This window comes from Denticeps clupeoides, unplaced genomic scaffold (genome assembly GCF_900700375.1).
Source record: "Denticeps clupeoides unplaced genomic scaffold, fDenClu1.1, whole genome shotgun sequence".
Classification (NCBI taxonomy): Eukaryota; Metazoa; Chordata; class Actinopteri; order Clupeiformes; family Denticipitidae; genus Denticeps; species Denticeps clupeoides.
Window position 1 is genome coordinate 144,920 of NW_021630092.1, and position 14,176 is coordinate 159,095.

Consider the following 14,176-nt stretch of genomic DNA (forward strand, 5'->3'; position numbering starts at 1 on the left):
TGTGGTGGTTGTGCGTGTGTATATATGTGTGTGTGTGTTGCGTGTGTATATGTGTGTGTGTGTGTGTGCGTGTGTATATGTGTGTGTGTGTGTTGCGTGTGTATGTGTATGTGTGTGTGTTGCGTGTGTGTATATATGTGTGTGTGTGTTGCGTGTGTGTATACATGTGTATGTGTGTGTGTGTTGCGTGTGTATATATGTGTGTGTGTGTTGCGTGTGTATATATGTGTGTGTGTGTTGCGTGTGTATATGTGTGTGTGTGTGTTGCGTGTGTGTGTGTACGTGTGTGCGCGTGTGGAACTGAATGATGTCTCTTGTTACCCCCGCAGTGGATTCACTATAGAGTTGGCCTCCGCGCTCACTGTTGTACTGGCTTCCAATATCGGAATTCCAGTCAGTACCACCCACTGCAAGGTATGATGGGTAATGAGGTCCTACATGGGAGAGAAGGGGTCAGTGTTCCATGTTGTTATCTGGGGACACACATTCTGATGCAGGAGCCCAGATGTTCAGGGTAGAACGTTATAAAGACCAGTAGAAGTGCTTCTGTGGTGTAGTAATATGGCTTCTTCCTTCGGCCATTTTCCCTGAATTCTGCTCACTAAGGGTGATGGTTAAAAGCAGAGGACACATTTTGTTGTCACCATGTGCTGTGCATCACAGTGACAATGGCTTCACTTTCACTTTTAGAGGACCATGGAGGTGGCTGTATTGTTCCCATGCTGGTTCGAACCCAAAACCTTCTGATTATGTGTCCACTTCCTCACCCGCTAGGCCACAGAGGTTAATGTCCTCAAGTGACCCCGGTCAGACCCCAGTCTCCCCAAAGTTCTCAGCTCTGGTTATATCTGGTTATTGATCAGTATCTGCATTACTTTCACACTGAAAGAAACATCAGAAGACACACAGACTCACTGTCCCCTGAAACTGTTGGACATGTGGCCTCTTCTCCCCCACCGGGGCGCACCTGCATGCAGCATGACTGTTCCAGAACCTTCTCCGCGGTGTGTGTCCTGTGGTTCCTCATCCGTGCTTTCTCAGCACCTCCCTCTCACTGCATGCTGGGAAAGGGTCATGTGTCAGTGTTCCCGTCTCACATGATGTTTTTCTGTCCTCTTCTCTGTCCGTCTCTTCACAGTGGATTTTGCATTGAAGTCATGAGTGCTCTAACTGTGCTTGTTGCCTCAAATGTTGGCATCCCCATAAGCTCCACCCACTGCAAGGTACTGGGAGCCGTAGAGCCCCGCCCCCCCCCCCGCATTGAGCTTCACTAGCAGCAGCTAATCACAACGCAGCGCTGTAGGACACGTCCCCGTAGTGGTAGATTTCTCATTAAAAACACTAATACTTGTGAAAGGACGAGCGTGAGTGGTGGGCGGAGCCGAGGCATCTGTGCGTGCTCAGCTGCGCCCGGATCCCCCGCAGCGCCGCCTCCCCACGCGTTTCCTGGAACAGCGAGGACTCCGCAGATCTGGGAATGGTGACCGTCCCCGTCCGTCACTAGCGACACGCTTTAATAACTCTGCCATCACTGCCGAGCGCTGTTATTAATTAATAGTAATAATAACCGTAAATACTGATCAGAACAACAGTAATAACCTTATAATGATGTAATCATGTAAAATGATTTTACATGTTGGGGAATGAGGAGAGGATATGACAGTAACTCATGATTAGAGGAAGAGGAAGATGAAGGGGGGACACTGGCTGTAAGCTGTGAGGAGAAGGGTGCGACAGTCTCTGGATTTCAACCTGAACATGTCTCACGTACGATCCTGTATTTGTGGTGCCTGCACGTGAACTACAATCCCAACATCAGACCTAAAGGCAGCAGCAGTGGAGACACAGGACATGCAGAAAACCAGAGACGTCCCACCGTTTCTCCTCGCTTCGTGTCCTCCCATTACTGTCTGGGAGGTAGGAAGGTGAACATCATCTCACACAGAGCAGGATTCCTGGAATGTCTGGTTTGCTGTTGATTGATTGATTGATTGATTGATTGGTTGATTGATTGGTTGGTTGTGTGTGTCTGTGTAGGTGGGATCAGTGGTAGCGGTTGGATGGCTTCGCTCCAGGAAGGCTGTTGATTGGCGCCTTTTCCGGAACATCTTCCTGGCGTGGTTCGTGACCGTGCCCGTGGCGGGCCTGTTCAGCGCCGCCATCATGGCTCTCTTCGTCTATGGCATCCTGCCGTTTGTGTAAATGGGGGGTCAGGAGGTGGCGGTTTGGGGACGAGGTTTTTTTCAGATGCTGCCTGGAATTGATCCAGAACCTTCAGTCTGCAATGTTTGATGTTTTTATTTATTTCCTCTACATTAGCTTTTGTACCCAAAGTGACAGGACTCTGGTGTAGATGTTGGAAATGGTATTTATCATAGAGATACAGGTACAACACACACACACACACACACACACACAGATATTTGTTAAAGGAACCAGTGGATCTGCATGTCAGAACTGGGCCAGGAATGTAGATGTTCCACTTTTACTAGAACACCTCTTTCCTACCATCTTAATAAACGTTTTAACAGACCCCTTTAACTATGGGTCAGGGATCCCGATTGAATACGTAGTTTATTTCATTACGTTTTAGGCGGGTAAACGATAATATTGCTAATATTCAGCTAATTGCATTTTTATTGGTCCTCATTGATATTAGGACTAAAAATGGACACCCATCATGGAGACATTCAGTTCTTGTGGGAATTAAACTTCATCCTGATGATCACCAACACAGCTCAACTAATTAAATATGATCTATAAGTGATATTCAGTGTGCAAGTTAACTTATAAAATCTGTGATCAGCTTTAATTAGAACACATTGTACCACATAGTCTCATATACGCACAAAAACACAAACACACACACACACACACATACATCCTCGAAAATACGCACACACATGTCCTCTAATATACGCACACACACATCCTCTAATATGCACACACACACACACACACAAATACACATACATCCTCGTATATACGCACACACACACACACACACACCCACACGTCCTCTAATATGCACACACACACCCACACACACACACACACATCCTCTAATATACACACACACACACGCACATCCTTTAATATATATATGCATGCATGCAAGCACACACACACACGTCCTCATATATGCACACACATACAAACACACGTCCTCATATATGCACACACACACATGTCCTCATATACGCACACACATACACACACACGTCCTCATATACGCACACACATACACACACACGTCCTCATATATGCACACACATACACACACACGTCCTCATATACGCACACACATACACACACACGTCCTCATATACGCACACACATACACACACACGTCCTAGTGGTAGTTTACAGTCATTTGAGGATCAGGTTTTTAACTGGTTGTATGCAAGCTGCTGGTGGGGTTTCCGTTTCTTCTCCTCTAAGCACCACCAGCTGTGTGTGAAATGCTTTAAAAGTGCAGGTGCTCCAGCCGGACCGGGAACACGTCTGGTTATCTGGTTAGTAACGGTAGAAAACTGGTAAACCCGCTGACTGGCGTCACGATGATGGTATCCAGCTCAGTCACTCTGCCAATCTCACTACCGCCAAAATGGTGCCAGTGCACAACACTACAACAATGCAAGGCCCGTGCCAAAATCCCCACACACACACACACACACACACACACACACACACAGTATCTGTGTCTGAGAAAGCAGACTGTCCCCACTGGGACTCCTGTTACTCCAGCTGTCCAGGTCAGCTGTTAACCAGCAGTGGTCCACGAGTGGGCGTGGCCATAAATGTTACAGGGGAGGGCGTGGCCATTTCTGTTACAGCAGTGCAGGGGACAGTGTGGCGCATTTTTGGATGGGCTGCTTTCGTATCTCATGGCTTATGGAGACTCACCAAGTTTGTAAAATGTGCAAATGTGTGGAGTTGAGTTTGTAAAATGTTGCTGTTTCTTCTGTGGTGTATTATTTTTATCTTTAATGAACAATTCTATGCTTAAATGGCCATTTGCCTTGTAATGTTGTGCTTTACTGTTTGTTCGATACAGTAACTTATCAGTACTGTGGTGTTTACATGATGATCATATCATAAAGATTTCATATGGATGCCTAATGCCATTCAAAGACGGACTAATCGCCATCGTTTTAAAATGTAAGATATAAGCAAGAATAGCTCGGTGTGTGTGTGTGTGTGTGTGTGTGTGGGGAGTGAGTGAGTGAGTGTGAGTGTGCGTGCATTTTATGTTCCAAGTTGTAGTGTGTAGTATGATTTTGTTTCTTCACACTACTACACTTACATGCATTGTGTGATTTAAATAATAAAAATAATAGATCTATAAATTTCATTAAACTATATTTTTCTACATATCTGAGTTTTACCTAAGTGATGAGTCGTCTCGTAACAATAAGAGAAGCAGGGTCACGTGACCCAGGAGTTTCATACACTAATGCTGTGTCAGGATTTTTATGAGATATAATCCAGGCTCTGTGGCTGGTTCCTACGGTCATGCTCACTTTGACTTTTAATTTTGCTTCCCTGTTGCCGTAGTAACTAAAAGTATGGGACTATGGTAACCTGTAACCGTGACAACTGTGGCTGCGGTGTTGCACAGACACCCAGAGGCGGAGTTGGGCAGTGTTCTCGCTAGCGATGGACGCTGGGCGCTGATTGGCCGGCGATGGGTCCATTTCTCCTCTGCACCATCAGACGTCCATCTAGTGTCCAGTGCTGGGAATGCTGGCAGCTTCTGCTCTGCTGTGTTTGTGCTGTAGAAGCGTCTGCATGTGCAGACCAGACTCATGTGTTCTGTACTGTAATATTACTGTTTTACTCTCTAAACATCTAGTGAGAAATGTCTGCATATTAACTAACGAAATAACGGGAATTAAACATGAGAACAGAACCCCCCCTGCGCGTGCGTCTCATTTTGTTCAAATAATCTCCTCCTCCTTCAGCGTTCATATCCCAGATACAGGAGAACCATCCAGCACGACCGCGGTTCCCTCCCATCTGTGGTCCTTTTGGTTCTTTTCTCAACTTCTTCTGGATTGTTCTTTGTGGTGAACTTGTCTGGTGTTGTGATGAACCGGCAGCGGTGGAGAGAAGCCTCAGGCCAGATGACCATCAACCACTGTGAGCTTCCCAGGAATCTCCACAGACTTGTGTTTGAAGATCCACGTTGTTGTTCTAGAGCCTCCTGGAGGGTCTGGCTGTGTTGAAATGTCCAACCTTTCTTGTTCCCTCTTGGTTTTGTGTGATTCTGCGGCCCAAGTCAACCTAGAACTGTGGAAGCGGCCCCATAATAAGAAGGTTGCCGGTTCGAATCCCGACCCGCCAAGGTGCCACTGAGGTCCCCTTGATGAAGGTCCCGTCCCCACACGCTGCTCCCCGGGCGCCTGTCATTGTGCCCCCTGTCACCAAGGGTGGTGGTTAAACACAGAGGACTGGAGTGTGAGGATTGCAGCAGGAATGACCATCACTTCACTTTCACACCCTTCATCTTCTCGTTGGTAAAATACTCTTCCGGGTCGGGGACCTTCGTCCCCTCTGGAATTTCTTCAGTTCTTGACCCTCAACCTGCATGTTCAGTTCAACTTCAAATGTATTTATAAAGTCCTTAAAAAAACATACAGAAGAAAAAAGAGACGTGAATAAAGCAATAAAATAATAATAACCGTAATATAGGGTGGTAGCGGGTAACACACTCGCCTATGAACCAGAAGACCCAGGTTCAAACCCCACTTACTACCATCGTGTCCCTGAGCAGGACACTTAACCCTGAGTGTCTCCAGGGGGGGACTGTCCCTGTCACTACTGATTGTAAGTCGCTCTGGATAAGGGCGTCTGGTAAATGCCGTAAATGTAATAAAACCGTAAAACCAACATCTCAGACAGGTTTGAAAGCCAGAGAGAAAGCAGGAAGGGATTCGGGTGTCCTGATGTTCAAGGGCGTCGCGTTCCAAAGTCGTTTCCTCCGTTCTCTTGGGGACATCTAACAATGAAAGTTCTGCTGACCTGAGAGCAGGTGGAGGAGCGTACGACTGAAGTGGATCGGACAGGTGCTGCAGGTCAAGGCCACGAAGACACCGAACCGGTTAAAAGCTGCGTTTTGGACCAACTGAAGGAGATGAGGTGGCCTCTGGTGCGGTAGTCCAGACGCGTGGATTAAAAAGTGTCTCGACTCTGGACCACTGGCTTGGCCTGGCGCCGCAGAACGCTGCAGATCAGGTTTGGGGCTGTCAACACGCTCCACGCCTGCTGAATGCCTGTGGTCACGGGCGTGGCAGACTCACGCTTACACAGCACGTTTCACAACGCAGGCGCCTTTATTCAGCAGCACAGGCACTAAATAAATATCAAGAACCACCGTAATAAATAAGTCAAGCACATAAATAACAGCCGCTCGTTGTTCTCGTCTCGACGTCACAATGGCTGGATGACGAAGGTCAGGATTGTTCAGGAAGCAGGTGAAAGGTCAGCGCTGCACCACGATGGCGTCGCTCTTCTGCAGGTTCTCCTTCTCGCTGCTGGAGCCCAGGAAGGCCGACTGGAAGCGGCGCTGGGTCTTGTAGCTGAAACGAGGAGAGGAGATGGTGTTCGTGGACAGATCAGTGAACAGTGCTGATCTTCTGGCCACTGCGTGACGTGTGAAGATCTAGCGGAGGACCAGTCGGTGATGTTTACAGGTATTCAGTTTACTAATCCTGACGGAGAATGTGTGTGTTTGTTATGACCTTGTGAATCACATGATCTTCTCTGATCAGGGGGATGGATGTGGTATAAAAAGGGGCTGAACTCACTGTACGCAGATCGTGAGCAGGAGGGCGGAGCAGCTGATGACTGACAGGACCACGGCGACGACAAGTAAGGCTATGTGGGTGGAGTCAGCATCTGTGAGATGCTCCTCCTTCTGCTCGGTCTTCATCAGCTGAACGGCGCAGCGCTTCCCCTCATAGCCTCTCTGACAGCTGCCAATCAAAAACACACACCAATCAACAGACAAGCAGTGGTGGTCAAGCGGGAAAGGGTTGTGGGTTCAAAGCTCGACTGGGGTCCCCTCAATGAAGGTCCCGTCCCCACACACTGCTCCCCGGGCGCCTGTCAAGGGTGGCGGTTAAATGCACTTTCACACCAACTCACACACAGGATGGCTCAGGAAGATCTGGGATGAACTGGCAGTGGCCATGGACACAGTAGTCCTTGTAGGTGGTGGTGCAGAGGTCCTCCTCCGCCGTGGTGTGGGAGTGTGTGTGGTGCCTCTGGGTGGGAGTGTGTGTGGTGTTCAGGCCCTTCTTGTTCTTCTTTCTGTCTCTTTCTCTCCTCCGGACCTTTCCTCCTCCTCCTCCTCCTCCTCCTCCTCCTCCTGAGCGGGGCAGGTGCTGAACTGGAATCAAATCTGTCATTTCAGCTGCAGAGTCAGAAGAATCGTGTCTGCTGAACGTTGGTCTGCAGGTCTGTACCTAATGTGACCTCTGCTGCCGCCTGCCGTCTCTCCGCCTCCTCGTATTCACTGGAGATCTGCAGGTCACCTGACACACCGGTGGGCGGGTCATGTGTGCTGAAACAACCCGCACTGCAAACTGCTGCACACACACACACACACACACATCATCCACAATATTTACACCCAAACCAAACTACACCACGTCCATCACACACTCCAAACCAAACTACACCGCGTCCATCACACAAACCAAACTACACCACGTCCATCACACACTCCAAACCAAACTACACCGCGTCCATCACACAAACCAAACTACACCACGTCCATAACACACTCCAAACTACACCGCGTCCATAACACACTCCAAACTACACCGCGTCCATCACACAAACCAAACTACACCGCGTCCATCACACACTCCAAACCAAACTACACCACGTCCATCACACAAACCAAACTACACCACGTCCATCACACACTCCAAACCAAACTACACCACGTCCATCACACACTCCAAACCAAACTACACCGCGTCCATAACACACTCCAAACCAAACTACACCGCGTCCATAACACACTCCAAACCAAACTACACCACGTCCATCACACACTCCAAACCAAACTACACCTCGTCCATAACACAAACCAAACTATACCACGTCCATCACACACTCCAAACCAAACTACACCGCGTCCATCACACACTCCAAACCAAACTACACCTCGTCCATAACACACTCCAAACCAAACTACACCTCGTCCATAACACAAACCAAACTACACCACGTTCATCACACACTCCAAACCAAACTACACCACGTCCATCACACACTCCAAACCAAACTACACCTCGTCCATCACACAAACCAAACTACACCGCGTCCATAACACACTCCAAACCAAACTACACCACGTCCATCACACACTCCAAACCAAACTACACCTCGTCCATAACACACTCCAAACCAAACTACTCCACATCCATAACACAAACCAAACTACACCACGTTCATCACACACTCCAAACCAAACTACACCACGTCCATCACACACTCCAAACCAAACTACACCTCGTCCATAACACACTCCAAACCAAACTACACCACGTCCATCACACACTCCAAACCAAACTACACCACGTCCATAACACACTCCAAACCAAACTACACCGCGTCCATCACACAAACCAAACTACACCACGTCCATCACACACTCCAAACCAAACTACACCGCGTCCATCACACAAACCAAACTACACCGCGTCCATCACACAAACCAAACTACACCGCGTCCATCACACAAACCAAACTACACCGCGTCCATCACACAAACCAAACTACACCACGTCCATCACACACTCCAAACCAAACTACACCGTGTCCATCACACAAACCAAACTACACCGCGTCCATCACACACTCCAAACCAAACTACACCACGTCCATCACACACTCCAAACCAAACTACACCACGTCCATCACACACTCCAAACCAAACTACACCACGTCCATCACACAAACCAAACTACACCACGTCCATCACACACTCCAAACCAAACTACACCACGTCCATCACACACTCCAAACCAAACTACACCGCGTCCATAACACACTCCAAACCAAACTACACCGCGTCCATAACACAAACCAAACTACACCACGTCCATCACACACTCCAAACCAAACTACACCTCGTCCATAACACAAACCAAACTATACCACGTCCATCACACACTCCAAACCAAACTACACCGCGTCCATCACACACTCCAAACCAAACTACACCTCGTCCATAACACACTCCAAACCAAACTACACCTCGTCCATCACACAAACCAAACTACACCGCGTCCATAACACACTCCAAACCAAACTACACCACGTCCATCACACACTCCAAACCAAACTACACCTCATCCATAACACACTCCAAACCAAACTACTCCACATCCATAACACAAACCAAACTACACCACGTTCATCACACACTCCAAACCAAACTACACCACGTCCATCACACACTCCAAACCAAACTACACCTCGTCCATAACACACTCCAAACCAAACTACACCACGTCCATCACACACTCCAAACCAAACTACACCACGTCCATAACACACTCCAAACCAAACTACACCACGTCCATCACACACTCCAAACCAAACTACACCTCGTCCATAACACAAACCAAACTACACCACGTTCATCACACACTCCAAACCAAACTACACCTCGTCCATAACACAAACCAAACCAAACTACACCGCGTCCATCACACACTCCAAACCAAACTACTCCACATCCATAACACAAACCAAACTACACCACGTTCATCACACACTCCAAACCAAACTACACCGCGTCCATCACACAAACCAAACTACACCGCGTCCATAACATACTCGAGCTGAGCAATACACACAGCAAGACGTACACACACTGACACGCCGGAATCCACACATCTACACACGAACGTGAACACACACTTCTATATTCATGACCTGACCTGAACGGCGGGTTTACACTCGCCTCGGGTTACAAAAACACACACACACACACACACACACACACACACACACACACACAAATACACACTGAGTTGCATGAAAATCTCACCCAAACACAGCAGGCAGGAGATAAGAAGCGTGTTCATGTCCAGAACTGACTTGTGTGAGGGTGGCTGTGTTTCCGCGTTGAGTCGGAGTTCTCATCTCTCACTGGCCGGGAGGAGCTTTAATAGGTGAGGCCAGTCTGTGTGTGTGTGTGTGTGTGTGTGTGTGTGTGTGTGTGTGTGTACAAGCGAGCAATTGAATGTAATCATTACCTTTTTAAATGGTGTTTTAGATACTGTGGCCATTCTGGACTTTCTTCTCATCTCAGCAGCATCTTGTAAAGTAGCACAGCAGAGCGGTGTGTGAGTGTCCTGAAGATATAATTGTAGTGAGAGAATATATAAATATATTAAATATATAAATGTATTATTTTATTACAATAAAGATAAGCTGAACACACACACACACACTCACACACCAGGAAGTGCAGCCTTGATCCAGAGTGATCCATCTGTTGAGATGACGGTGACATCACTCGGATGAAATGGTACAGTATTTCTGGATTCTGTCACCACTGTCTCCTGTCTGCAGAATACTTCTGCTGTGGCCCTGACGCAGTGAAATGCACCCAAACATTCGGAGAATGAATACCGACCGGTTCAAGTCAAATAATGTTGCATTTTTTCACAGTAAATCACCTTTTGGATTCTTCATTTACTGCTTTCCTTTCAACAAGAAAGCTTCTCAACAGAAGACATTTCTTAAACAATCGAAAAAAAAAAGCTGCAGAATGACACTGACCGTCATAACTGCTCATAAACAAACCCATAAACCATTTTACAGTTAACCCTCATTTAGATAAATGATTGTACTGAATGGGTGTGTAGACCCCAAAGAGCTTTCAAGGCTGGCGAAGGACTTCAGAAGGTTTAGTACATCTTTAGTACAAATGAAACCAGTAGAGCAGGTGTCCAATGTCCTTTCATGAACGGTTATGAACGCTTCCTCCCATTGGCTCCCGCTCATTTGATCTATTTGTCCATCGCTGGCCGGTGAGGGTTCCACTGGGTTAAAACATACAGAACTTCTACATGGACCAACCTTGGTGTGCTGGACTGGCGCTGGAATATTCATGGGGAGCCTGAGGGCTCACCGCTCTTAAGATATGCAACTGGTCAGACATTTTAACAAAGTGCAAAGCGCAGTGACTTTTTCCCGGTATTGCTAATGACTGTACCAAAAATTGTTCAATTAAAGGTGCAGTGCATGCATGCTAATTCATTGCAGTAGTGATCGTTGGCATGCTGATGACTTGGCATTATAGGCTGTTTCCTTGCTGATTATTTTGCATGCGGGTCCTCAGCATGCTAATCAGTTAGCATTAAAAGTTGTTAGCATGCTGATGAGGTGGTCACCATGAGGACATTTGTCCAGCTGCGGTGTCACCAGAGGGGTTGTGTTGGAACCTGGGTAACATTGATGTGGGGCTGAAGCAGGGCGGGCCAATAATCTCCAGGTTCATGGCGCATTTTATAGGTTGCAACAGATGGCGTTATTTTAAGCCGCTCATGAATAAAATGGCAGCCTTGTGAAAGCGGCGTTCTGAACACGCCCTCAACCGTGGCCGGTTTCCCAGGGCGACATCTTGTGCTTCAGTGTCAGGACCCGGTCAGACCACACCAGTCTAAAGTGAAGTGATTGTCACTTGTGATGCACAGCAGCACAGCACACGGTGCACACAGTGAAATGTGTCCTCTGCATTTAACCATCACCCTGAGTGAGCAGTGGGCGGCCATGACAGGCGCCCGGGGAGCAGTGTGTGGGGACGGTGCTTTGCTTGGTCCCACAAATCTGTCAGGGACAGATCTCCTACCGGCCAGTGGTGCACCCAGCTGGCACAATACTCCTGGTTTAAATGGTTACCTGAACAGATGGACACTTGTTTTATTCCCCTTAACAATCAGCAATTGCTCAATATCATGAAAAATTGTCAACTTATCGTTTTAGCTCGTAAAACCTTTGGCGACGTTCACTAGGCGGCTCATACTATAATGTGATGAAAAGAGGCGGCCTTATATACAGGCATCTTCATTCTGGTTTACGGCTAGATGTAAAGAAACGGTTCAAATCATTAAGTGAAGTGAAAGTGAAGTGATTGTGAAACACTGGCACAGCACACGGTGACACAGTGAAACGTGTCCTCTGTATTTAACCATCACCCTTGGTGAGCAGTGCAGTGTGTGGGAATGGGACCTTCATCAAGGGGACCTCAGTGGGACCTTGGCAGGTCTGGATTCGAACCCACGACCTTCAGATTTCTGGTCTGCAACCGCACGACATCTGGAAAACGGGGTATAATCTTGTGCTGAACAGGACACTGGAGACATCCGATAACATGTAACATAACAAAGACCCGACGGCGAACAGACACAAACAGGGCGGCTTTATACATCAGACACAGGTGAAGACAATTAGGGAACATTACACAGGACAAACGTGAAACTCTGGACCGGAGTAACCCCTTCCGGACCGGATCATGACAAGAAGGATGATTACTCGGTGCGGTAGTTTGCCGTGTAGGAGGTCCGTTAGGAGGTGCCGTGTAGGAGGTTCCCATTAAATTCACCTCCTGCCACCATCTCCCCTCTCTTCGCTGAGCCAGCGGACGTAGTTTTGTACCTCATTCGTGTTCCAAAGGGAACTCACGCACCTTTCAACCCGTTCCCTAGATACAACATGCCCAGCCCAGTAGAACCGATGTGGGGGACTAAGAGGTGGCAGTAAGCACAGTGGTAGCTTCCAGAGAAGATCATTTACATTTACTGCATTTACCAGACATCCTTATCCAGAGTGACTTACAAACAGTAGTTACAGGGACAGTCCCCCCTAGAGGGTTAGGGTGTCTCAGGGTTAAGTGTCCTGCTCAGGGACACGATGGTAGTAAGTGGGATTTGAACCCGGGTCTTCTGGTTCATAGGTGAGTGTGTTACCCACTAGGCTACTACCACCAGAAGAAACCACAAAAGTATGTTACAAAGCCCAAGTGGTCCCCCTTTGGAGAGGAGATCTCCTGCTGGACACCTCCATTCCCTCACACAAGGTCCCCCTTTGGAGAGGAGATGTGGGTCATTTTTAAGCAGTATTATCCTGAGTGCTGCTGGATTTCAGAGAGAGAATACGTCACAACTGCAGATCTGTGGTCCAGCAGAACCTGTTCATCTGATCTATTTATATTACAATGTTAAACTTTAGTTATATTCTTTATTTTGTTGTCATTTTATTGTAGAAATGGCTGAATTTAGCATTTATACTGTGATTTAGATGAAAGGTTTTTAAGATATTATAATGTATCGCTGACTATCTATCGCATTATACCTGTTCTCATTAAAAAACTATTAGAAAAAGAATGAAGTCATTCGAATGTAATGAGCTACAAAGTAAATTTAGACTGAGCACCACAGCTTGAAATATAACAAAATACTTGATGACAAGGACATCCTCTCTGATGTCATGAACAGCAATGTTGTCCATGATCGGTATGAAGGACATGACAAACTGAAATTCTCTTCTGTTGTCAGATTGTGCTTTTTTTCGAACTTCTTATGAAATATGAATCACACACGATTTTCATTTGTTCTTCAGTACATCTACAGATTAGACCTCCTTTTTTGTAGCTTATCATTTTTTTCCTTCAGAGGACATGAGTATAAAGTGTTGCCAGAAGGCTCGAGAGGCTTGTGGTGCTGCTCCGCCACCTAGGGGTGACTGTACCACCTAACCAGCATTGTTGATGGATACTGGCTTCGTGTAGAATATAGTGTAGTGTATTCTGTAGAATATCGTTTAGAATATTGTGTAGAATATTGTGTAGTATGTAGTGTAGTATATCGTTTAGAATATTGTGTAGTATATTGTTTAGAATATTGTGTAGTATATAGTGTAGTAAATTGTTTAGAATATAGTGTAGTATATCGTTTAGAATATTGTGTAGAATACAGTGTAGTATATAGTGTAGTATATTGTGTAGAATATAGTGTAGTATATAGTGTAGTATATTGTGTAGAATATAGTGTAGTATATAGTGTAGTAAATTGTGTAGAATATAGTGTAGTATATCGTTTAGAATTTTGTGTAGTATATAGTGTAGTATATTGTTTAGAATATTGTG

General features: G+C 46.6%; 1 protein-coding gene and 1 long non-coding RNA gene across 3 annotated transcripts; one reads left to right on the top strand and one right to left on the bottom strand.

Moving 5' to 3' along the window:
- Positions 1-178: 178 nt before the first annotated feature.
- On the top strand, positions 179-2,642 carry LOC114783340 (uncharacterized). Its single transcript, XR_003748470.1, has 2 exons — positions 179-414; positions 2,038-2,642. It is a non-coding gene; the product is annotated as an uncharacterized LOC114783340 (long non-coding RNA).
- A 3,674-nt stretch (positions 2,643-6,316) lies between these two features.
- On the bottom strand, positions 6,317-10,154 carry LOC114783344 (proheparin-binding EGF-like growth factor). Of its 2 annotated transcripts, none has more exons than XM_028968787.1 (5): positions 10,073-10,154; positions 7,470-7,592; positions 7,150-7,393; positions 6,810-6,977; positions 6,317-6,581 (listed from the first exon to the last, which is right to left on the bottom strand). In XM_028968787.1, the coding sequence occupies exons 1-5, from the start codon at positions 10,107-10,109 to the stop codon at positions 6,485-6,487; spliced, it is 669 nt and encodes a 222-aa protein (XP_028824620.1). In that variant the 5' UTR covers positions 10,110-10,154; the 3' UTR covers positions 6,317-6,484. The 2 variants fall into 2 exon arrangements, with proteins under 2 accessions (XP_028824620.1, XP_028824621.1); XM_028968788.1 differs by having other exon boundaries at positions 7,470-7,589; positions 10,073-10,145.
- Between the last annotated feature and the right edge of the window lie 4,022 nt (positions 10,155-14,176).

What these genes read in the sequence shown, in the direction of transcription:
- LOC114783344 (XM_028968787.1), bottom strand. Translation starts at nt 10,109, where the DNA reads ATGAACACGCTTCTTATCTCCTGCCTGCTGTGTTTGG. An exon ending in GGCAGCAGAGGTCACATTAG is followed by an intron (nt 7,394 to 7,469) that starts GTACAGACCTGC and finishes ATTTGATTCCAG; the next exon opens with TTCAGCACCTGCCCCGCTCA. An exon ending in CTGCTCACGATCTGCGTACA is followed by an intron (nt 6,582 to 6,809) that starts GTGAGTTCAGCC and finishes TCCTCGTTTCAG; the next exon opens with CTACAAGACCCAGCGCCGCT.